This window comes from Meles meles, chromosome 8, assembly GCF_922984935.1.
Source record: "Meles meles chromosome 8, mMelMel3.1 paternal haplotype, whole genome shotgun sequence".
NCBI classification, from domain to species: Eukaryota; Metazoa; Chordata; class Mammalia; order Carnivora; family Mustelidae; genus Meles; species Meles meles.
In genome coordinates, this window is record NC_060073.1 from 109980794 (window position 1) to 110005363 (window position 24570).

General features: G+C 53.2%; 1 protein-coding gene and 1 long non-coding RNA gene across 19 annotated transcripts in view; one reads left to right on the top strand and one right to left on the bottom strand.

The window, feature by feature from the left end:
• Positions 1 to 8486: 8486 nt before the first annotated feature.
• Positions 8487 to 24570, bottom strand: part of NCAM1 (neural cell adhesion molecule 1) — a 297790-nt gene continuing 281706 nt past the window's right edge. For 6 of the 18 annotated variants that reach the window (XM_046014764.1, XM_046014762.1, XM_046014766.1 and 3 more), the window contains 4 exons: positions 16057 to 16264; positions 15116 to 15232; positions 13296 to 14111; positions 8487 to 11858 (listed from right to left, as the gene is read on the bottom strand). In XM_046014764.1, coding sequence (XP_045870720.1) covers positions 11738 to 11858; positions 13296 to 14111; positions 15116 to 15232; positions 16057 to 16264 — 1262 coding nt within the window. In that variant the 3' untranslated portion in view covers positions 8487 to 11737. Of the gene's footprint in view, positions 11859 to 13295; positions 14112 to 15115; positions 15233 to 16056; positions 16265 to 21388; positions 23707 to 24570 lie in introns of those variants that run through there. The other 12 variants (XM_046014768.1, XM_046014769.1, XM_046014772.1 and 9 more) reach the window with 6 other exon arrangements.
• LOC123948204 lies at positions 19339 to 23315 on the top strand. The gene is made up of 2 exons (XR_006819936.1): positions 19339 to 20401; positions 20668 to 23315. It is a non-coding gene; the product is annotated as an uncharacterized LOC123948204 (long non-coding RNA).

The window sequence follows — 24570 nt, forward strand, 5'->3', positions numbered from 1 at the left end:
CTGACATCTTGGTAATGTCTGTATTGATTAGGTCCCTAGCTGTTGGTATTGTCTCTTGTTTTTTTTTTTAGTTGAGTTTTTCTGCCTTGTCATTTTATCCAAATAAAAATAGATGAATGAGAGAACGAAATACTAAAAGAGTAGCTACCTCCCTAGAAAAATATATACTAACCAAATCAGAAGAGTCCCAAAACCAGGGGAGAAGAAAGGAGAACAGAAAAGGAAAAAAAAATATATGTATATATAACATTACACTGATGAATAGAACAGAGCCACACACTTGATTTTGGGTGTATTTTGGTCTATTAGAAGAAACTGCCTCCCAAAATTTTGAAGAAAGAAAAACATATATATATATATATATATATATATATATATATATATATATACACATACATACATACATACACACACACACACTCACACACAAATACCAGTAAACACAATGAAGGGATGGAATATGACTGTAAAGATGAGAATTTAAAAAGATTCTAGGGACGTGTGGGTGGCTCAGTTAATTAAGCTGCTGCCTTCGGCTCAGGTCATGATCCCAGGATCCTGGTATCGAGTCCTATATTGGGCTCCTTGCTCAGCGGGGAGCCTGCTTCTCTCTCTGCCTCTGCCTGCCACTCTGCCTGCTTGTGCTGTCTCTCTCTCTCTCTCTCTCTCTCTCTGACAAATAAATAATAAAATCTTAAAAAGGTTCTGAAAGAAGGAATTGATAAGAAGTTGGTTGGAAAAAGAAAGAATGTGATCAGGCTGGAGACTAGAACAAAGCTATGTGCTAGAGTATAGGGTATATTTTGAGTTATATAGTTGAAAATATATTTAGAGTTAGGGTATATTTTGATCTGTTAGAAGAACCTGTATCCCAAGATTTTAAAGAAAGAAGAACCTCTATGTATATAAAAAATAAGGTTAAATACAAAATGTAAGGTTAAATATAATGAAGGGAGAGAATATGACTATAACAATGAAAACTTAAAAATACTTTTAAAAGGGTATTGATAAGATAAAATAGTTTAAAAAAGTTAAAATAGGAGAGAAGAAAAAAATTTTTTAATGGAATAAGGAAAAATAAAATTTAAAATATTTAACTTTGGGGACGCCTGGGTGGCTCCGTGGGTTAAAGCCTCTGCCTTAGGCTCAGGTCATGATCTCAAGGTCCTGGGATTGAGCCCTGCATCCGGCTCTCTGCTCAGTGGGGAGCCTGCTCTCCCCCCACCCCCCCGCCTACTTGTGATCTCTGTCTGTCAAATAAATAAGTAAATTTTAAAAAAAAATTAAAAAAAAATTTAACTTTGAAAGACTAAAGAATCATGGGGGGAAAGCCATGAACTCTATGTGGTCTGTTCCCATTTTAATGTTGGAGTTTTGCTGTTCTCATTGATCGGTAAACTTGGTCTTGGCTGGATGCTCTTGTTGATATTCTGGGAGTGGGGCCTGTTGCAGTGATTCTCACATGTCTTTGCCCCAAGACGGAATTGCACTGCCCTTGCCGGGGCTGGGCTAAGTAATCTGCGCGGTTTTGGTCTTCGGAGCTTTTGTTCCCTGATCGCTTTCCATACCGCTTTGGAGGACGGGAATGAAAACAGCAACTGCCCAGTCTCTGGCCAGGAGGAGCCGAGAGCTCAGGCCCCACTCCTCAGTGCGCTCTCAGAGAAAAGCCGTCAGTCCCTCCCATCTCCCTGGTCTCTGGCCGCGCTCCGAGCTCACCCAGCTTGTGACCGAGTGTTTCTCTCTCTGCCGCTGGCCCCGTTTGGAGTCTCCAAACCCAGCAGATTCCTGCAGCATGCTCCCGCACTGCTCTTCCTGGAGGAGGAAGGTGGGGGTCTCCCCAGATCTGTCTCTTGTGGGTCCCTATTCCAAGAGCAGTGGCGTGACTGTGCCTCGGATCACGGGTTAAGGTAACCCCGAGCTGAGAGTCCCTCCTTGGCTCCGTCTCTGCAGCAGCTTCCCTGCTCTGATCCCTGGGAGCTCCGCCACACTCAGACACCCTGGTGTTTCTGTGACCCCACAAGAGCTCCACCCCCGCTTAGCCTCTGGAGCGACTTCCTTCAGTGGAGCCGACTGCTAAAAGTTCTATTTTGTGCTCTGCTCATCTACGGCTTGCCGGGAGCCGGCCCCTCCCCCGGCCATCTCTCTTGCCGGGGCTTCGGATTCACTTCTCCGCATGTTCTACCTTCCAGAAAGCGGTCGCTTTTCTGTTCCTAGAATTGCTGCTCTTCTTCTCTTCCATCTCCTGTTGGGTTTGTCGGTGTTCAGAATGGTGTGATCACTATCTCACTGAACTCCTGAGACCTGGTGGTATTTAGTCTCCTCCTCCGCCATCTTGCTCCTCTTCTCTCTTTCTGTCATTCTTTTTTTTTCTGTTTCTTTCTTTCTCGCTCTTTTTTTTTTCTTTCTCTGTCTCTCTCTTCCTTCCTTTTTTTTTTTTTTTAAAGATTTTATTTATTTATTTGACAGACAGATCACAAGTAGGCAGAGAGGCAGGTGGAGGGGGGGTGGGGGGAAGCAGGTTCCCTGCTGAGCAGAGAGCCCGATGTGGGGCTAGATCCCAGGACCCTGGGATCATGACCTGAGCTGAAGACAGAGGCTTAACCCACTGAGCCACCCAGACTCCCCTCTCTCTTTCTTCTCTTCTCTTCCCTTCCCCTTCCCTCTCTCCCTCTCCTTCCTTCCTCCTTCCCTCTTTTCTTTCCTTTCCTCCCTTCCTCCTTTCTCTCCTTTTCTTTTGTTCTCTTTTTTCCATTCCTTCCTCTTTTTTCTTTTCCTTCCTTCCTTTCTTCCCTCCTTCCTTCCTGTCCTCTCTTTCTTTCTTTTCTTTTCTTTCCTTCCTTCCTCCTTTTCCTTTTCTTTGTTCTCTTTTCTTCCATTCCTTCCTCTTTTCTTTTTCCTTTTCTTTTCTCTTCCTTCCTTTCTTCCCTCGTTCCTTCCTGCCCTGTTTTTCTTTCTTTTCTTTTCCTTTTTCCTTCCTTCCGTTTTCTTTTCTTTTCTTTCTCTCTTTCCTTTCCCCTTTTCCCTCCTTCCCTTTCTTCCTTCCTTCCTCCTTTCTTCTTCCTCCCTCCCTCCCTTTCTTTCTTTCTCTTCTCTCACTCTCTCTTTCTCTCTCTCAAACGCTCTCCTCTGAGCCCACCCCTCTCAGCATCTACTTCCGCAGTTGGATTTGCAGAGAACACAGTTGACATGGGTCCCTGTGGCAGGACCTCATCTGGGCTGCTCATCTGCTTGGTCGGCTGGGCTCATTTGGGGCGCTTGTCTGCCTTAGGTGTGTGTGGTGACATGTGCTGGGCCTTAGGAAGTGTCTTGCTAACATGCAGACCCTCCCCTGCATCTGTAGCACTTCGTGTCTGTGTGGGCCCGCAGAACCTCCCGGAGGGGAAGGAGTGCTGGGGCAGCCCTTAGCTGCGCCCGCCTGCCTGTGCGTCTCCAGGTGCTGGCTGAAGACAACCTGTCATGGAACCCCACATCCCAGATCCGCCGTCCAGGGATCCAGGGGCTGCGATCCAGAACATGCAGTCCCTACTGTGTCCCTAGAGACACAGAGGCCTGCAGACAGGGTCATTGCAGCGGCTTGTCCTAGTGGGGCCGAGGTGCAGGGCTGCTGCTGACTTCCCAGCGTCGGCCACAGGGTGGGCTGGTGGCCGCCCAGAGTGACCTTCTCCTCCCCGGCTACAGACCTCCTCTCTTTCTTCCCTCAGCAGGAGCATGACAGGACTTGCAGGTGAGGTCCCGGGCTCCAGATCGTGGCTCCCTGGGGAAGTTTCATCCCATCAGCCCTAGAGGTCTTCGCAGTTTTGTTCCTCATGCTCGCCTCCGTGTTTCCAGCAGGCTGTTGACAGCCGTTGCGGTGGGAAGCACTCTAAACACACAGTTCCTCGTGGGCTGCCTTGTTCTGAGCTGGAGTTCGCAGTCAGCTCTGGGCTTACCTGCTCAGGCAGAGGACAGAGCACAGCAATGCCCCCTGATACCTAGACCTGGGGACCAGCGGACCCTTTGCCAATCACACTGTCCTGTTCTCCTGCCTCTTGTCTGCTCTTCCCAGCCTCCCAACCCATCGATTTGCCCTCTTAGGGAAAACGCCAAGGGAGGAGCATGCCTGGTTTTGCTGGGTCAGCTTTGTCCACCAACTAACTGTGGTTTTGAGAGGCAGACATAGGGTATCCTGTTTCTGCCTTTCAGGGTCCCCTAATCCAAGTGGTCCCCAGCCTGCCTCCATTGTAGAGCCGCTACTCCCTGGCCAAACACTGTCCCAGCCTAGAGGAGGGAGAGGGGTGTGGCGGCCCATGATCAGGGGCTGGGGCAGGCAGCCACTGTGGTTCCCCAGTAGGGAGACCCTCTCCTGCCACAGGTAAGCTCTGCCACTGAGCTGCTTGTATGAACCTGTTAAAGCCACCGGAAGCTGTGTGTTCACTTTCAAAAAATAGGTAAAAAGTGTCTCACAATCCCAGGCACTGCAGGGAAAGGAAATAGGGTTTGTGTGAGTTCTGGGACATGGGAGGAAGGCAGACAGCTTTAGGTGGAAGAGCATCAGGGGCCGGAGCGGAGGAGGATTTGGAGGAGTGCCGAGAATGAGCCGGAGCCGTAAGCAAGGAGCAGGACAGTGGCCAAGATGGCTTTAGTGAGCCTCGTTAAGGACCCTGCATTTGATCCTGAGTTTAGTTGGAAGTTCCTAAAGATCTTCTTGGGAAGATGGGGGAAAGAGGGGTTTGCATGATAAAATTCACCTTGTGTCTAATTCATTCTGTCTGAAGTGGGGCCGGTGGATTGGTGGCCACCAGACCATTGGATAAAAGTCAATGAGACCACCTGCATGACCCAGCTGTGGCCACCCAAGCTCGGCTTCCATGAGAACAGAGCTTCTGGGGTAGAGATTTATGTGTGAGATTCATATGACCATGTTGGGGCAACTCTTCTCACCCAGATGCGTCCTACCTTGCCTGCGCCTAGCCCCAGGGGTGAGGCTGGGGCTGTGGTCACATAAGGCCATCCTCCCAGGCGACCTCACTGGAGTGTTTCTGAATACCCCGTGGGAGGAAGTGGAGATGGAGGATCTCCCCAGCCATGGCCGGCACTCACTGAAGCGGCAGTGAGCCGGCGAGCACCAGCCTGGCAAGTGTCCTAGGGCATCTTTTCGTAGCTACAAGTCAGAATCTATCCTCTAGACTCTTGAGCCGTAACCCTGTGTGCCAGGCAGCAGGGCAGGTGGGGGCGAATTCTGTTAGGGTGTCCCTGCCTCTCCCTCCCTGATCCTCTGATGTGGGGCTGCAAATGTCATAGCGGGATTTTCCCATGATCCTCTCGGCAGAGAGCTGCCTGCTATTTTCTTTTCTGGGTTCCTTGCTTCGTTCTCTCCTCTTCTAAATCCGTCTTCATTTCCTTGCTCATCTCACGCAGTGCCAGGGTTTCAGATATGAGCTCCATGCCACAGCTCCTCTGTGTGTCTGTGGACTGGACCTCTTGTGCTTTGGCCTGTTCCAAATCTCCACGAGGGTGTTCACAGGCATGTCAGGCTTATCCAGAACCAAATTCTTCATGCCCCCACCCAGCTGCTTCTCCTTCCTGTTTCTTAGAAAGTAGATGGCAGCACCATCCTTTTAATTGTTTAGGCCCCAAATCTGGGAGTCACCTTTGATGACTTCCTCAAACCCCAACATCCAATCCATTATCCAGTCTTGCTGGCTTCCCCTTTGGGAGCTTGCCAGAAGCTGGCCATTGCCCACGCTTGGCTGGAACCAGCTTGCTCCAAGCACACTGTCTTGTCCCATCTAGATTTTTGCCTCCTTATTGGCATCCTCACATCCTCTCTTGCCCTCCAGCAGTCTGTTCTCCAACCAGCAGCCGAAACGATCATCTCAAAAATCAAGTCATGTCAGGCTTCTGCTCCAAATTTCCCCCTGGCTTTCCACCTCACTTGAAGGAAAAAGCCAAAATTCTTGCAGTTGTCTGAAGACCCCCGTGATCTAGCTCATGGGAACCTCTGCCCCATCCCCTCTGTTGTTCTCTGCTCCAGCCACACTGGCCTTCTTGCTCTTCCTCAAACACACTAAGCAGTTTCCACCTCAGGACATTTGCACTAGATATTCTCTCTACCTGAGATATCTTTGCTCTGACAGTCCTGTGTTTCAGTCCCTTTTTTTAGGTCACTGCTCAAATGTCCCCTTTTCAGAGAGGAGTACCCTGATCACCTGCTGACCTCGATTTGCTCTCGGTGGCACTTACCCCTCCCTGTTTACTCATGACAGACTAAGTCATGCTTTGGTAACAGATCCTAACTAAGGCTAAGTGGCTTATAACATAAGGGCTCTCCAGGTGTCTGCAGGAGCCAGTCTTTACTGACTTGAGAGAATCGTTATGTTTTCATAAATATGAGCCAGTTGTTATTAAAAGTTTAATTGCGTAAACCTACAATCAACAAACTTGTGTTTAAAGTGAAGGCAATAAGTACCCAAAATGTATCATTTCTCGATTATTTTACTGTTATGAACATATATCGATAGCTTATTGTTGTTATTGCTTGATATTGCTGTTTTTCTCTGAGCTTGAGGATCTTTAGGTGGTCTTTTATCTTTATGGGGGGAATAGGCTGTATGATGAAGTGAATCTCTCCACGAGCCTCCGGTGAGCGAGGCCATGCTCAAACCAGCCATGCTGGGAGTATTTACACACCACTGAGAGCAGTCAGTGCTACAAATAGGTGTGTGTTTGTTTGGTTGGTTTTGGTGTTTGTGTAGACTTGAGAGTGATGGGGAAATATTTATGACTGTAGATTAAGCTTAGGACTGTGTCCTATGCATAGCCATCCCGCTGTGGCTAGCACAAAACATCGAGGCCTTGCTCTGGTGTTCAGAACTCATGCCACTGATGAGCGAGTGAAGGTCCAACACACGGACCTCCCGGCGCTCCACTTCCATCTGACCCCCGAATGTTAGCAACCGAGGTTCTTGCTGGAATTCCACTTACCAACTAATGCAACTGCGGGTTGGTTTTATACAAGAGTGCGGCAAAAATGTACCAAAGCGTTCTCTGTATCCTATGGATACGTGGACTTTCAACACAGAGTATGGTATATCACTTGTGAATTGCGTTCTTTGTCTCAGTTAAGTTTATGATAAACACACACTGCGTGTATATGCATCCCTTCGTCTTCCTCCCTCGGAGGGCTGGTTATTAAACATTCACCAGAGATCGCCACTGGGGTTACCCCTCACGCATTCTCCGTGTCCATCGTGCCATCGGTGTAGCCCTCACTCTGGGCCCAGGGGGTGGCCCTTCCACCACCTGCAGCGTTGCTGATTGCTGTGACAAGGGAAGAGGCCATCAAGGCTCTGCTGAGAAGTGACACGCACCGCCCTGCTCGTACTCCACTGACGCAGCCATGCCTGCTCTGGGTGACCTATCAAGTGCCTGGAAGGAGGGAAGGGAAAACTGGATGCTGGTGATGAGCTTGTCCGCTGCACCCCACACGTCAACCAACGTTCCACTGCTGTATCCTGAGCATCTTGGAGACACTCAGTGAATACTTACTGGGTGAGTCTCGGAGGAGACGACCCTGAAGGAGGAAGGCTCTGGAAGTAAGCCCCCATGGATCATTAGCGAGAGGGTCATCATTTCATGATGTTTTTGTTGATCACTCCACCCCAGATACCACCCCAGCCTGGGGCTAGAGACGAGCATGGAGGACACAAAGGAAGAAGGTGCTCAGACCCGTGCAGGTACAGGACTGGCCCCGAGACAGGGCCTCCTTACATCTTGCTCCCTACAAGTCTCACTCACCTGCCTCGCCCTAGTGCTGGCCCCTGCTCTGCTCCAGGGACTTCCAACTCCGTGGTCTAGTAGGTAATTCCAACTCTCTGCTCTTCCCAGCACAGCTGGACAGCAGCACAGGCAAGAGAATTCTGAGTTGGGTGAAGTTTTCTTCAGTCTGTCTATCTCAGGGACTTTAATAAACTCCAAGGGCTGAGCAGTACGGCAAAGACAGGGAGAGGAGAGGAATCATGTATTCTGGAATAAGCCTCCTGGCCTGCCTCCCTGTTGAAACCTTGGCGCTCAAGTTTGGGTTGTGATTCCAGCTGGGTTTGATGCTCTCACGCCCCCGGAGTGCCGCCGGCGCTACGCTCTGCTTTCATGTACATCGCTTCCCTCGTTAGCCAGGGCCTCAGCTCTACGAGCTTGGAACCTGCTGTTCGTCAAAAGGGGAAGAAACCGAGTCTTGGGGAGATTAAGGAACTCTTCCAAAGTGAACAAGGAAGTGGCAGAACCAGGACTTGAACGGTATCTTCTGATGGCTGGCCGTTCTAAAATGAGGGTTCCTCTATCAACCCGAGGGACACCATCCTTCAGGCCACGTGAACTCAAGACACTGGGTTTAACAGACCTTGTTCACAAGGACAAAAAAAAACAAAAGCCTGACCATTGGCATTTCCACATTATGATTCATGTGGCAGACTTGCGCTGAATCGAAATAAAACCCAGTCGGACCATCGTCATTTTTCTTTTCTTTCAATTTTTATTGAACACAAGTATTCTGACAGAATGCAAAGTCAAAATTCTCAGTTAGTACTCAGTATTTACACCAGTGAGAATGGAAACCAAGGTGGTATCGATGTTTCACTCGGTAAAAAGTTTATAACAAGAGAGAAGGCCCCCGAAGTACGGAATGCTGGGTAGGGATGTTCATGGAGGTCTGAAAACCACCATCCAGACAGACAGCCTCGAGTGACAGCCCGGGACGGAAGGGCTCCATAGAAAAGTGTGAAAACGGTCCCACTTGAGAAGCTGCACTACGTGCACTACGGCCCCCCAGGACTCAGAGACCTGCGTGTGGCACAGGGTGCGCCCCCTCCCGCAGAACGTGGCCACGCCGCTGGTTCCGTGAGTACATATGTACGGATACACGTATAGACACATACACACTGCAAGCTGGTAGAGTTGATCCCGCCTTCAAAAAATTAAAAAAGGAAAACTATAAGCTTTCATCTCTTAACATAAAAGATAGAACATCTTGAAAATAAAGTGACTCTCTCTCTGATTTTAGAGAAAGCTTTGCTCTGGTTTTTTTTGTTTTGTTTTTGTTCTGTTTTACTTTTTTTTTTTTTTTAGTATTTTTTATTTTTATTATTTATTTTTTTTTAAAGAAAGGAAAGCTCATGCGTGCAGAGACAAATCTATGTATAATGAGAGAGGCAGACCAAAAGGTGGGCAGAGTCTTGGTGCCAGTTGATGGCGGAGCCGGTTCTGGGTGGGGGGCTGGGGGTATCAGCGGCCCTGGGCCGGGTTACTCGAGGGTCAGCTATACCTTTTCCTCTTCCAAACCATCAGAGCCCAGGTGGTTGCGTCTGGCCACAACCACTCGGCATGAGATGCACGGTCTCGATGAGGGACAGTGTGGGCTTGGCTTGGGTACTCAGTGCCACTCTGCCATCAGAAGATGAACAGCTGAGCCCGTGGACAGCCCAGCAGTGGGAAGGGCCCCCCACGCCCTGCTGGGTCCTCCCGTCACAGACACCCAGGAGCTCCTGTTCTGCTGTGTGCTCTAAGAACTGTCTGCACGTTCATTACTCGTGCCTGAGGGCCTGTGCATTGGAACCAGAGATTTGTGCAAAGGCCCGACAACCAAGGGGGCCAGAGCTGGGTACACTGGCTCCTCCATTTCCATCCCCAGGAGCTGAGAAAATGCAAAATAACCCCACATTTAGCAAATGACAAGACCATTATTTTTCACAGTTCGAAATTATAATCTTAGCGGATCACCACTGATCAGACTGCAGACATGTCAGAACATGGGGGAGTGTGGCCTGTGGAACGGACTCAGGGGCAGTCTTGCCACCCTAACCTCTTGCTCTTTTGTACCTTGGGACAGGAACGCATGCCGGAGGGCTGAATTGCTGTTTCCTTAGCGTTATCAGCATCATCGCTCTTATTTCATTTTCTTTGTTTAAAGGCTTTAATTCCTTTTAAGAGTTATTTTTGTTTCCTGAATATTTTTTTTTCTGAACTATCTGCTATACCTTCCACAACCAAACTATGTTGAAATTTTATTTCAATACTATGACAAAAACACGTTTCACACTAAAATATTCACGCATCCACAGTGCACAAGCTTGCAGTTTCTAAAGTAGAATGAGAAAAGAAAGCAAAATTTCTATACAAAGGGCTGGCTTTTCCCTTCTCCCCCCTCCCATCCCCCTTTAAGTTTCTGTATTTTTTCCCCCCACTTGGTTTCCAATCCAGGAAAGTTGTGTTTATGACTCCAGACAGCAGGTTGTTTGATTTTTTTTTTTTCTCTCTCTTTTGTTTCTATAAATGCTGCCTAAGTGAACAGAAGGCCGATGTTCCTTTACTTCAACAGATTTCCAAAAAAAGACACTAATTCCCTGAAGCACAAATGCTCTTCCGCTCAAATCTAGATTCTGGGCTCAAAAGGAAATTGTATGTATATATTTTATTTGGCTTTCTACAAAAAGGGGATGTTTGGGGTAAAAATGTGTGTTCACCAAGACCAGCCCAACTATACAATCTTCTCTGCTTCATTCAACAAAGCCTAAGGAGTCCTTCAAAAGGAAGGATGCGGACGCCTGGGGGGGGGGTGGGGGGCAGACCCTTTTCCACAGATACAGGCAGGTGGTGGCTAATCAGAAAGTGGTCTCTAACCCCCAAGGAAATACAAAAAGAACTGAGAACCAAGAAAAAAAAAAAAAACCAAAACAAAACAAAACCCAAAACAACCCCCCCCCCCCCAAAAAAACCAAAACCACTCCAGAACAAGATGGGTTTTCACCTGAGTTGCACACAGGCAAAAATTTCAAATCAGAAAGTGAAGGGGGTGTGTGGGGGGGGAAGAGCCACTGTAAACAATCATATTTTGTAAAGTTGTCCCGTGCGAAAGCAAGCCTGTGATGACCCTACCCGCCTCCAGGCAGTGTTTGTAACTTAAAGGAAAAAAAAAAAAAGGCAGTGATTTTACACGGACATTTAAACACAACCAAAGTCAAACATTTGTCAACTTGTAAACATTGGAAAACAAAGTTGGCAGAAAGGAAGAAAAGAAAAAAAAAAGAATGAGAAAGAAAAGGAGAGGAAAAGAAATCAGAATATTGCAAACCGAGATCTCCCCCCCAGAAGTTGCGATTTGGCATTCTTCCTACAAAACGGGAGTCTACGTGGGAATTGAATTCAGCTAGCAAGGGGGACACACTTTGCATACTGAACAAATACAAAGTGAACAGAAATTATAACTTATTTATGGGGCTTTACAGAGTTCAAACTCGACTCAAAGTATAAAAATAAACTTGGACTTTGTTCATTCGTTAGTCTTAGTGCCTGGAAGTATTTCTCTGAAACTGGTCTGTGCCAGTTGGGCAACGCCAAGTGCGGTCTTCCTGAACCTAGATTTTTTTTCTTTCTCTGAGCTTCCTAGATTCTTAATTTGGGGTCCTTTTGTTTCATTCTTAAATGGTTTCAGGGAACAGAGTGTCCTAGTTTGGCTGTGGGTTTAACCTTTTTGTCTCATTTTCTTACAAGGGAGTGCGGGCAGCAAAGGAACCCTTTCTATAAACCTACAAAAAGGAGATCCCATGTTTATCTGTTTAGTTTTTTTTTTTTTAAAGGCAAAAGACACTAGAGGAACGAGATGTGTGTGTGTGTGTGTGCGTGTGTGCGTGTGTGCGATAGTGGGAATGCTCTGGGGAAGCTGTGCTGTCACTTTTTGTTTGATCTGCTCATTTCTTGTCACCCATCATGCTTTGCTCTCGTTCTCCTTTGTTTGTGTGGCGTCGTTGGAGACCGTCTTGACTTCGGCGGGCGCTGGCTTCGTTTCTGTCTCCTGGCACTCCGACTTTGCTTCTACTGGGCCCTTCCTGCAGAGAATTGGGAAAACAGCACTGAGACCGCAATCCACAGTTGTCACCCTCCAGCCCGGCTAAGGCATACAGCAGTGGTCCCCATCCTTGGCTGCACGATGGAATCACCTGGGAGCTCTAAAAATCCCCAACACCTGAGCCAGCCCCCCAGGGATCCTGATTTAATTGGGCGGGGCACCATGACTTTTAAAAGCACCCAAGTGACTCTGAAATGGAGCCAAAGTGGAGAGCCGCTGAATCAGAGGAACAAGACCTTCCCTCCCCTCCGGCCCTCCTGCAATGCCGGGGGGCCCGGAGCCCAGTGCTTCCCTGGGGCAGTGGAAGGGGCAGCAGACGCGGTCTGCTCCTCACCCTGACCGCCCGGCTGCAGTAGCAGACCACCCAGATCAGCATAAATGACGCATGCTGTGCTCGGTTCCCCAGCACCGAGTCCAGGGGTCCCTCTGCGGACCACCTTGCTCATGCCTATCCTCAGCACAGCATGCCCTGTGCTCTGTGGTTGGGTGGTTAGGTGGGCTGGCACGCTACGTGGGGACAGGGTCAAGGAGTCAGGGGGCTGCTGAGTGGGAAGGACTAGTGGATTCCTACTTCTTCAGATTCAGCTCTCCCAGGGAGGGTCCCATTTTGGCTCTTGGGGGCAGCACGACAGCTCGCTGGGGGGCAGGGACCTCTGTAAAATCCTAGGCCTGACTCTGCCTTATTCAGTCCTAGGAGTGAAAGTCTGGTCTACGGGCACACGGGAACAAGTGCAGCGCCAGACCCGGGCTCCAGCTGTATCTCAGCAGCACGGTTAAGACATCTGTAATCTTAAGGATCTTCCCTTGAACTTGGAGACCCAACAGGCATTCGGTGCCTGTGAGCTCCGAGTCTTCCCAGACATTGCAGGTCAGGAGAAGCCCGAGTAGCCGGTGGTCCTGGGGGCGTTGTGGGCATCCAGGCTGGAGTGGGACAGGGCCTTCTGGACCATTCCCTTTCCCCACAGGGGCCTTGGGGCCTGCCCCTTTCCTTCCTGTGGAACAGTGCTGTTCTGGTGCCAACCCAGCCTGGCCCTGGCTAATACACTGACTGTCTGGGGGCCCCGGGGTGGCTGGTAAGGGCACCTTGGCCTCCTTAGCTCACTTGCCAAGCTACGCTCATCAGTGGCCCGATGGCAACTCCCCCCGCGCCCCATGCCCCAGGGAAACCTGAAGCCTCTGCTAGCACGAGAAGGCTAAGATGGAATTAACATGGCCTAGTTAGTGAGCAGGTGGCTGCTCGCTGGGTCCTGCTGCCTGCCCTGCTCTCTCTGCCTCATCCCAGCCCCTTGCGTGACAGTCGCCTCAGAGAAGCCCAGCATCAGGCTGAAGACAGCTCTCACAAAGAGGACACAGCACAGCACAAACGCACACCACCACTGGACACGACCCGACCACAGCAGACAGAGAGAGGCCGTACTCGGGCTTTGCTGGTGCAGGCGGAACAGAGCTGTCGGCAGTGGAAGGAGCAAGCTCGGGGGCTTGTCCACTGGCCCCAGCGGCGGGAGCAGGAGAGCTCAGGGCTGCAAAAACATCCTTTGCAAGGTCAATATCTGGGGTCTTGAAGTTCCCTTCGTCCATTTTAAAGTCCTCGCCCTGGGCAGGGTTTGTGGCGCTGACGGAGGCAGCCTCGCTCTTCGGGCTAGTGAGGCCCGTGGCTGCCTCGGTCGGGCTCTTCGCAGCGCCGGGCTGGGTGGGCTCGGGATCCGGGCCTTTGGTGCTGGGAGCCTCCTGCTTGGCCTGGGGGGCTTCTGTGGCAGGGGCGGCCACTGCTGCTAGGGGACTGGCTGCCCCGGCCGTGGCGGGGCCTGGCGCGGGGGCCGGCTTGCTCGCTGGAGGGGCCTTGGAGGCCTCCCCCACGCTGGCAGGGCCACTCGGGCTGAGCACTGCCCCCTGGTTAGCCAGGACACTAGAAGACAAATTGTTGGCAGCGGGGGCTGAGATCGGAGTGTCGCTCAGGTCAACGAGGGGGGCGACCTTGGGGGCTGAAGCGGGGGGTGGGGAGGAGGTGGTGACGCCGGGCCCCTTGGAAGGGGTGGCCTGGCCGGCGGGCACAGAGTTGGAGTCAGGTGTGGCCGTGGCCGGGGGGGCAATACTGGAGGTCAGGGTGGTGGTCTCACTGGTGGGGCTGTTCTGAGCAGTGGCAAAGGTTTCGGTGATAGTGTCAGAGTTAGCGGTGACGGTGGTGACAGAAGGCAGCATGTCCTCGACAGTGGCTGTGGTGTCGGCAGGCAGCCTGTGGGAGGACAGGAAGTAGAAGAGAATAGACGATGAAGCTCAGACGAGACAGAGAAGCAGGGGGAGGGCTGCAGCCAAGGAGCGGGGCGCGGGCAGCCATGCGGGGACGCACAGGCACAGACACAGGCCCACAGAGAAACGAGGATGGTGAGAGGAAGCACACGCCCAGGCGGGCAAAAGCGGAGACAGGAAACACAGAGCACGTGGAGGTCTAAAGGGACCTGCTGGCCCTTCCTCCCTGCCGACGCCCCTCCAGCTCTCTGTGCTAGGCTGCCTTGTCCCGCAGCCCTGTCGGGGCCTTTCCGAGCCCTGCCTGCACCCCAGCTCGGGAGGGACCGGCTTCGGTCTGCTGTCCATCGCCGCCGGTGTCCCCGGCCCCCCCCGAGGAGCTGGGCCCCGGCAGTGACGGGCGAAGTCGGGAAGATGGCGATGAGTGCTCCAAACAGCCCCAAGAGGCCACGGGCTCCCCAGCCAGAGAGTTCGTGCCGCCATTTAACTCCACTCCCTTCAAACCCACAGCCCTCAGGACAGCCGGCAGTCCTCCCTGGCTCAGCTGGGCATGCTTTCTGACGGGGGGCTCCCCCGGCCTCTGAGAACAGGAGGGCCGGGGAGCTTCATGGGTCCCCTACCTGTTCTCACCCTTCTCGGAGGACACAGAAACCCCTAGAGTTCTTGAAAATCCGAAACAGAATCTGCTAAGCCTCTCAAAGCTCAGCCCCTCTCAGTGAAGTTTTGCCCCCTTTGGCCATTGCCGGGACGTGCGTGTGATTCGGGGAGAGGGTCTGGAGGTCCCACTCATCCCAGGAGCCCGCAGAGCACCTGTCGTCCCTTAACAGAACCCAGAATGCCTTCTCTCTAGGGAGAGAGGGGGTCAGGCACTTCTGGCCAAGGGCTCCAGGATCTGGACTGCGAGTGGTGGGCGGGAGGTATGGAGGTGTGGGGAGGGTGACGGGAGGGCGTAGGGCTCTGCTGGCGAGGTCCGGCCCCTCCCCGCCCACGTACTCGGGCTCTGTCAGCGGTGTGGTCTCGTTGGGCTCCGTGTGTTTCCCTCCGTCATGGTTTGGGGTCCGCTCCTCCTCGGTCCGCACCTCCACGATGGGCTCCTTGGACTCATCTTTCCTGTGGAGAGAGCGGCTGTTTCAGTTCTGGGTCACTGGGGCAGGGACAAAGCCAGCCAGGTCCAAGTGCCTGAGCCTCAGCTCCCGCTTGTGCGAGCTGTGTGACCTCGAGCGCCTGTCTTGCTCACACTTGCTTCCGTCTCATCTGTAAAATGGGGTAAATAAGTCTCTACCTGGCCTAGCTGTCTCACGTTAACTGAGATCATGAGTGTGAAGGGCTTAGCCCGGTGCCTGGCACAGAGAAGTACTCGGATGGTCTGTCTTTAGGTACAGAGCCTGACACGCGGTGGTGCTCATAGCTCACCACCCTCCGCCCCCCGGCTCTGTCCCTTCTCGCGTGAGTCTGCGAAGGCTCCTGATAATTAGCTCAAGATCTCTCTCTCTCGAGATGCTGGAAGGGCCAGCATCTGGAGCCTCAGCTCCGAAAGGAAAGGACGTTTTACCTGTTCGGTGCTTGGGTGTAACCTAGGGTCCGGGAATATCGCCTGGCCCTACAGTAGCTGCTCAGTAAGTGTTTGCGGGGAGATGTGTGAATGAATGACAGCAAGGCGAGGAGGTCTCTGAAGTGCCATGGAAGTTCCCCTCCGGGTTCAGCTCTGAAAATTCCCCTCATTTTCATCCACGCGGGGATTTTCAGACTTCTCTGAAATCCTAACATGGTAGCTGTGAGGCTGGGCCCAAGGGTTTGCTTTGCAAACAGGTACCCCCAAAGGCTGTGTCTGAGAAACAGTTCTCCAGTGAGATGGCTCCGTGGCTGGGCCCGCCCCCCCCAACCAGCCCAGGGCAGAGCCCAGACCCCAGCAGCGGCAAGTGGGCTGCACTCACGAGAAGGCGGCTTTGCCCTCCTCCATGTCCTTGCCCTTGGCTCCGGGCCCCGCCTTTCCGCACAGATTGACGGCGATGCACATGAGCAGGCCACACTTATTCAGGAAGTAGCAGGTGATGTCCACCACCACCAGGAGCAGGACGAAGATGACGATGAGGATGCCCACAATGGCCCCAGTGCTCAGGCCTGACGTGGGGCTGCCGTTGGCTTGAGTGGGAGGGAGGGAGAGAGAGAGATGGTCGGTGGTTAACACACCAGGCCGACTTTGGCGCCCTGCAGAGCAACAGCCCCTGGGGGAGGGGGAGAGCCTATGGGACAAAGTCAGGGCACTTGTGTCAAGAGGGGCACCTTCCCTGGGGCCCTCCTATACCCCAGTGTTGAGACAACAGAATCTCTTCATATCTTCGAGAGGATGGGGTGCCAGCCTTGTGTCTGAGACCAGGGGGCAGATGCACGAGGCACGCACAGGTCAGGATGGCAGTGGGGACCGGGAGCTGTGTCTCCATCCTTGTGCTTAGTCTCTGAGCCTCCCCCCAGCCCATCCTTAGCTGATCTCCCCGTGAGCCCAGGCAGCAGGCAGGCGGACAGTGGTCACTGGTTTCAGGCTGGACTGTGGCTCCTGGGAGTCGTCAGGGGCAGGGTCCCAGCTGGAGCGGCTGGGGGGGGTGGTTCCCAGGGCTTCCTTAGGGCTTGTGCTGACATCAGGCCAACGGTATGCCCAGAATGCTATCCTGCTCCCTCTCCCCTTTACTACCAGCTGCAGAGGATTCCAGCACTGGACGACAGGCGTGGTTTACCCTTCATTGCACCCAGGGAGCCGAATGAAGCCCATTTACTCTGGAGACGTGGAGTTCTGCCCAGCCCCGGTAAGCGAGGTGAAAGTTTCGGGTGTACTCACCTTCTGGGAGCCTAGGCACACTTGAACCAGGCTTCAGGAAACCCAGCAGACTCACCCAGAGACGCACGTCCACACGGACAGGCACACTCACACTCAGGGCATGTACGCTCTGTGCCCACTACAGACAGACCCGCATTCTCGCTCCCGTGCTGGCCGGGCTCACTCTGCATGACTCGGCCTGTGTCCTTCTGCCCCTGTGGTCCATCTACAAAGCCCCAGGGCCCCAGGGGACTGATTGTCTCACAGAAGGGCCCCTGGCTCAGCTCCCCAGGCCCCGTGTGATGGCGGTGAGTTGCCTGAGGCGGCTGTCTGACTGGTGAGTCCCCCCGTGTCTGGGACACATGCTCCAGCTCCGGGAAGCTGGAAGCCAGCAGGGCTCTGCCCACAAGCCAGTGTGGAGACCATGGAGACTCCTGTGCAGACATGAGCACATCTGCTTCCTTCTGGAAGGACCGAGTCGCAGACCTGGCAGTCCCCTGGTGTACCCCACCCCCGACCTGGTCTGAGGCCTCCTGTGCCGCGGGGATCCCCTGGGATCACCCAGGGCTGCCCACTAGAGGCAGGAACTGTGGCCAACACCACTGGGTCTCCCTGTGCCTTTCCTGCACACCAGGCCAGGCCCGCTGGGCTGCCCGCCACGTATCACACCAGATAATGGAGGGACGTGTAGTTCAAGGTGACAGGTGCTACAACGGGCCACGTTCTTCTTTTTCTGTGCAGGCTGTGTTCCTGGGAGCACTCCTCGGTCTGCCCTGGGGTCCCTGCTCAGGCCGCATGGGGCTTCTTCAGCAGTGGTCCTACGCCACTGGTCTTTGCCTCAAAGTTTAATTCAGGGTATGAACCACCAGCCCAGCACGCCAGGGATGACTGCTCACAGCTTAATTCACACTGCCCATGGCACAGATGGGCCTTGGATGGAGAAGATTCTCAAATTCTTGAATATTTGGGGCTTCTTTGGGACCTTGGCCTTGCTTCCCAGCCTCTCCTGCTTGGGCTTGCTGGCTGGTCTCATCCAACCCATATTTAAAACCCCAGCCTATCCCTAGGAAGGCATCAAGATGGGCCAAGGGCTCTGTGCTCAGAGGACCTGGCTCTGGCCACGCTGTCCCCAGACTTTGGCAGCAGGAAATGGCTGGCCAGCCCCTGAGGTCCACCAGAGTGGGTCTTCTCCCTAGCAGCTCAGAGAAGCTAAATAAAGCATCTCGTTCTTCTCTCGCAGGTCCTCACACAGTCCACCCTAATGAGCAAAGAGAAGCGGGCAAGCCTTCCTGATTTTGGAGTCCCAAAGCCGCTTCCCTAAACAGGGAGGGAATATCAGGCTTGGGCTTTCTCTCTAGCCCGTGACACTGGGCCAGAAGCCACTGCTGTCCCCGCTGTCCCCTGGCGCCAGTGCCCCGTAGGTGCAGAGAGCTGTTCCCGAAGAAGGAGCCTGAAGTGTTTGTGTTTTCAGACTCAGTGGTACGAACTGTACGTTCGGAGGTGTATGCGTAAGTATGGTCTGAGGGGATGCATCCTAGCGCCAGAGGATGACAGGCCACTGCCAGGTGGCTCCGTGTTTGTGAGAGGCAGCGGGTGTCCAGCGGAAGCTCTGGGCTCATCAGACCCAGAGGGAGGCCTTCCGTGGCTCTGAAGGCCAGCATCACGTGCATGCACAGGGGAAGGGCAGAGGGTACAAGGACCCCTGTGACAAGACAGGACGAAGGGAAGTGGTCTTCCCTTCTTCTAGAGGTAAGATTCAGACTTCCTCTTGGCCTGAAGGCCCTACATGCTGAAAGACTCTCCCACTCTTCTGACTGTTGTCACTCATGGCACTGGCCCTCTACCCCTTTCCCGTGCTCCGGCCGGAGCCTCACGCTACCTGCTGAACACACCCAGCCCATTCCTGCCTCGGGACTTTGCTGACCCCCCGCCTGCCACACTCCAGCCCCATAACCTCCTGGATGGCTCTTTGCCATCCTACAGGCCTCGGCCCTGTCAGAGAGCCCTCTCCCTCCATCCCCTGATCGCTTATCTAGTGAGTGACCTCTGCCCACTATCTACCACACTACCTGTTTCCTTCTCTTTTCGCCTCTGTCTGCCATTTTCTGTTCATTTACATGCTTTTCATTTGGCTGTCCTGGAAGGTTGTACTATCTGTCTTATGTCTTATGACTGTGTCTTATGTCTCCCCAGCATCTAGGACAACCTGAGCGACAGATGTTCCAAGAATATTTGTCAAAAAAAAAAAAAAGAGTGGCTGGGGGCGCCTGGGTGGCTTAGTGGGTTAAAGCCTCTGCCTTCGGCTCAGGTCATGATCGCAGGGTCCTGGGATCGAGCCCCATATCGGGCTCTCTGCTCCGCAGGGAGCCTGCTTCCTCCTCTCTCTCTGCCTGCCTCTCTGCCTAGTTGTGATTTCTGTCAAAAAAAAAAAAAAAAGAGTGGCTGTCGAGCCTGGAGATGAGCGCGCCACCTCTGGAGACTTACAGGTGGCCTGTGAAATGGAAGAAGTCTTGTTCACTATTACTCCCGGATGACAACTCTAGGATCCGGGGTAGATTTCGGCTCCCCTCAAGAAAGAACTAAGAGAGTGCGAGCTGCTTGGGCAGTTAGGCCCGCTGTGGCCGGAGGCACCGAGCAGAGGCTGGATGACCCCCTGGGCAGGGATACTGTAATGTTCTGGAAGAGGTCCCCTTGCGGGGCAGGGCCTAGTGTGACGGCGTCCCCACGTCCTCTTCAACCACAAGAGCCTGGGTCCCATGTCACCATCCAGCAGCACCCCAAGCACCATCCAGATCCCCTTCACTGTGTACTGAGAAGGACTTTTCCTTGGAAGACTACCACACTCAGGACGGCCTGTTTTTATTCACAGATTCTTGTGATTTTATTTTTATATGGAAAATACTTTTTAGCATAATGTCTGTCCGCCTGCAGCAGGATTCCTGGGGTACTGAAATTTGGACTCTGGGGCTCCCCAGTTCTACCCAGTCAGAATCTCGGGGGGTGAGGCTCGGGAATCAGGATTTGGAGGAGCGGCCTGGGTGACCCTCGCACAAGCGGAGTTTGAGGCTTGCTGTTTCCGGGTCCTCTCACGCCTGCCCTACAATGAGCAACAGCTGTTCTCATGACTCACCGCCCAAGGAGGAGCTGTGGAGTCTTGCTGTGTGCCCTTGACCTAGCATACTGGATGGACAGAGAGAAAGCAAAGACGGCCCCGAAGGAAAAAGGACCACCCAGTTCACCACTAAGAGTCTTGACTTCCAGATGGAGTGAGGCGCTCTTCAAGCTAGAGAAAGAGTGTGCGTAGCTTTTGCAAAAAAAAATTTTTTTAAAAAGCTGAAAATAAGGGAAACACCAGGAAACGGATAAAAGTGCATTGAAGACAAGCCAACACCCACTGGCTCTCGGAGGATGATACAGGACTGTAGGCCAGGAGAGCTGCAAGAACGGAGGGTATCCCTGTGCCTCAGGTAAGAGTTTATAGTAGGGAAATGTAAAACCCTCCCAGGGGGTCTGTGTTTGCCTGACCGTGCCGCTGGCCGGCCTTGACTGGTTCACCCACACACCCGCACGCAACGAGAGCTTCCTGGGAGCAGCTCCTCTATAACCGCCAGGGTCAGAGCTGCCCCACCGGGCGGGATTCTGCGGTTCCTGCCCTGGGAGAGGCTGACCCTGAACAGGGAGCTCACTGCCCCACGACAGAGACCTACATCATACGTCTTTCTTAAATCCTCAGAATGGGAATCCGAGTCTCATGTTTACAGACACCAGAGGGGCCCGAGTCACTGTTCGGAGCTCTCCGTGCAGCAGAGGGGCCCCTCCCACCACGCTGGGGCTCCGGTTCGCTTGTAGCCCCACACACGTCTGCTTGCTCCTTCCCAGAACCTGCTGTTAGACAGACGGCCAGTCTCAAGGGCTTCCGGTAAGTGTCCTTATACTGTGATTATAAACAGAATAGGATTTGCCAATGAGAGCCTTCTCTCACATTTTATCCCAGGGTCACTCTGTGCAGCCCCTACTATGGGGTTCTAATGGGAGCCGTGAAATCAGGAGCCCAAGCTACCGACTTGTAGATCTGGTGGCCCACAGGGTGTCCCTGACCCCGGAGTGACCACCTCCTGGTTCTGCAAAGGGACTGCCCTCTCCCCCTGCTGCCAGGGACCAGGAACGGCCGAAGAGGCAGTGACCCCTGAGGGTTCTCGGGGCAGCCGAGCAAAATGCATAGCTCCTCATCAGAAAAGGGAGGCATGTCCTTTGCTAGAACTCCAAGCAGCAGGCTCCAAGTTCGGGGTGCAGTTTGGGGTAATCAGAGCTCTTCAGGTACATAGGAGGTGAAAGTAAAGGGCTTTTGACGTTTTGTAGGACACACAACTATTCAATAAACTCAAAGCACGCTGGTGAGTTCACACGGACTGTTACTTCCTTTAATAACGCAAAGGTGTAAACTTCATCAAGGCCTCACTGATTATCTACACAACAGTGTTAGCATTCTTATTAGTAACAAACGTGATCCAAACCTGCCGTATAAATATTTCAGAAGTGAGCAGAGGAACCCCGCGGCGTGCGGAGTGTGGCAGCGCTGGGCAGGGCACAGCAGTGGGGCAGCTGAGTGAGTTGTAAGTGCTTCCCCCCAGCCCAGCCCCGGGGGACTCGAAGGGCTGCTACCTTGGGGACTGCTGGCGGGGCCAGGGGCTGCGGCCGCCACAGAGAACAGTGTCCAGGGGGCGTGGGTGTGCCCTAACGAGGTCTCTCAAAAGGCATGCCGTTACAGACCAGGGGCCTGCCTGCACTGACCCCAAAGTAGCTTCGGCTGAGGTCCCGCCTCGCCTGGGGTGTGTGTGGGGTGGGACAGGGCTGTGTCAGGCTTCCCTGCACTTTGGCTAGATCTCCAAAAAGTCCCTCTGGAAACGCGACACTGCCCCTCCCCTGTGGGTGGGACCAGGATCAGAATCGGGTAGAACCCCCCCCCATGGGCCCGCCTGGGCCAACATGGGACTTCTGCCCCACATGCTATCCAGAGCATGCCAGGAGCCGGGAGGACAGTGACGGGCCACTCGTGTGAGGACAGATCTCTCCTTCCCTCACCCTCCCCAGAGCTCTCCATAACTGACCTGGGATTCTTATGCCAGGCCCGGAGGCACCACGTGTCTCTCCTCGATGCTCCGCCTTGTGCCTAAGAACCACGCCTGCTTCTCTTGTGCTGGTATGAAGGCAGGGCAGGGACCCCAGGGGCAGAGGTTGGAGGTGGGGCTGGGAAGGCAGACAGGGCTCGGGCAAGAGGCACTACCTGCCTGAGCTACTGGGAAAAGTGCGGCCTCCGGTGTCTATACATGAGCCTCCAAATGGTGAGTGCCAGGGGACACGGGCCCGTGCCGGGGGACACGGCAGCACTGCCCCGCAGACGGGATCACTGGGATTCCCAAAGGGAAAGAGTAGTCTTCAAACATTAATTAAAAAAAAAAAACACAAACAGAACTAAAAAATAAACAGAACAAAAATTAAACTTCCATGGGATGTTTAGAGATGAGATATGTAGAATGGTGTGACCACGACGGAGGGAGGGAGGTTTTATCCACTAGAAGGTCCATCCCCAAGCGCGCACAGGTTTTCTGGGCAGGAGCCTGCCGTCTCCATGTGACCCTGCGAGCACACTGGCCCTCCTCCCGACAGCAGAGAGCACTAGCTGGCGGTCACCAGAATCTTTTAAAGGTCACTAAAGCCACTGACCACTACGGGGGGTTGGGGCATTTGGGAAGTAGGACAGGCTGGCCCAGTCGCAGTGTGTGGATGCTCCGGACTGGGCAGTCTGGGAGTGACCCGTCCCCAGCCTTCTGCTCTGATGAGCGTGTCAGGGTGAGGAGCGCGTGACCCACGCCTGGCTTGCGGTGGATCCTTCCAACGTGGGGGCTGGAGTGTAGGCGAGACTGTCGGACCACAACCCCCGAGACACAAGGCTCTGGGCAGCCCGAATCACTCCGACTGGGGGGACACCCGTCCTACACGGCTGACGGGCACTAGGTGCGTCATCGGCTGGCCCTGTGGGCAGCAGCAGCAGAGGCTGCTGGGTGTGATACCAGGGCCGGAGCACCTCCCAGAAAATGCCCAACAAATCCAGTTTCTTCCACTGGGGGCAACGGGGTGGCTCTGCCCATCGTGTCAGCAAAATGCCTGGGCGCGTCCCAGGAGCCTGGCTCTCTTACCACAGGCGCTTCAAGGCCAGCGGAGCCAGCTGCTTTTGGAAGGGCAGGGGAGGGGCACGTGGTCATTCCAACACTCTGATGCAAGCTTTAGGGGGTACTCAGACATTCTCCTCTGCTACATCATTTTCAGGTAAGAACAACAGCAAAATGCAGCAGGTAGCAGATGTGCAGAAATGTCTGTAAACCTAGCATGTTTTTGTTTTTGTTTAAACCACGTAAAGAAAAGCACTCCTGCGTGTTTTCGTACTCTGCCATCGGAAAGGGGCAAACATCCTCGTGAAGCAGCACAGAGGATCTGGAATGGTAAACTGTCTGCATGTCCGGCTTTTTCCAGTCCCCAAACCTTCCTCTTCCACACAGTGCTTGGGGGCGTGGCCGTGGAGGTCCTGACAGCTTCTTCCAAAGGGGGCACTGATCATTCTCAGAGGAACTGGGCATTTAAGCAAACTTAATTTGCGTGTGTGTGTGTGTGTGTGTATGTGTGTGTTCAAGTCCCTAACAGAGCAAAAGCAGAGTCACTGCGGAGAGAAGCAACGAGACAAAGGTGTAGGACGCAGAGCAGCCGCCCAAGGTCGCTGCAGGTCCAAGCCGTGGGCGCCCAGAGAGAATGTGGTTGTTTAAAAAACAAATGTGGCAGTGGGGATGTCCCAGGGATGGACGTCCAAGGTGAGATGTGTGACGACAGACACAGGAAGGGGAGGGGGGAAAAGGAAAGAGAAGGTAGAGACAGAAACAGAGAAAAAAAAATAGATAAAAAGAAAAAAAAATTAGGTCAAATATAGAAAACACAAGAATCAAAGGTTAATTCAACTTAGTAAATTAAACTGACAAAGGTTAGAGGAGAGCTCAGTATGGTATTATTCCCGTAAGGCCAGTTCCGAAGCTCAGCAAGGCCAGAAGCAGCACAGCGGGGCAAATTTGGGGGTTAGGGGTCAGCGAGCAAATGAAATTCAAGTGAGAGAACAGAGCCTCTGCAGTCAAATCCAGGAGTGTGATTAGGAGAGTGTTACCTTTGACTAAGGTCAGGCCTCTTAGGAAGTCAGCGAGCCTGTCCACAGCCTCCTAGCCTCTAGAGCTTTCTGCGCATGGTAGGAGAGATGCGCCATAAGCATCTCAGTGAGAGGTCGGACTCCTCCTTCTCCTCCTCCTCAGGCGCCACGCCCCACCTCCCCCCCACACTGTTCAAGACAAACTAGTCTACACGCCTCACCCCCTGGCACCCTGCTGACCGCAGATCCCACCACGAATGCACGGCTTAAAATGCACAGGTTTTGTCCACAGGTCCCAACTCCAGGAAAGTCCAAGCAAGCACAGAACTACCTCCTCCTAAGACAGCACACAGCAGAGCCACTGAGCCCTTGCAGGTGAGGTGAGCCGTCCCTCCAGCACTCTCTGGCTTCCCTGGGCACCTGGGAGCTTACCAATAAGGACCCGGGGGA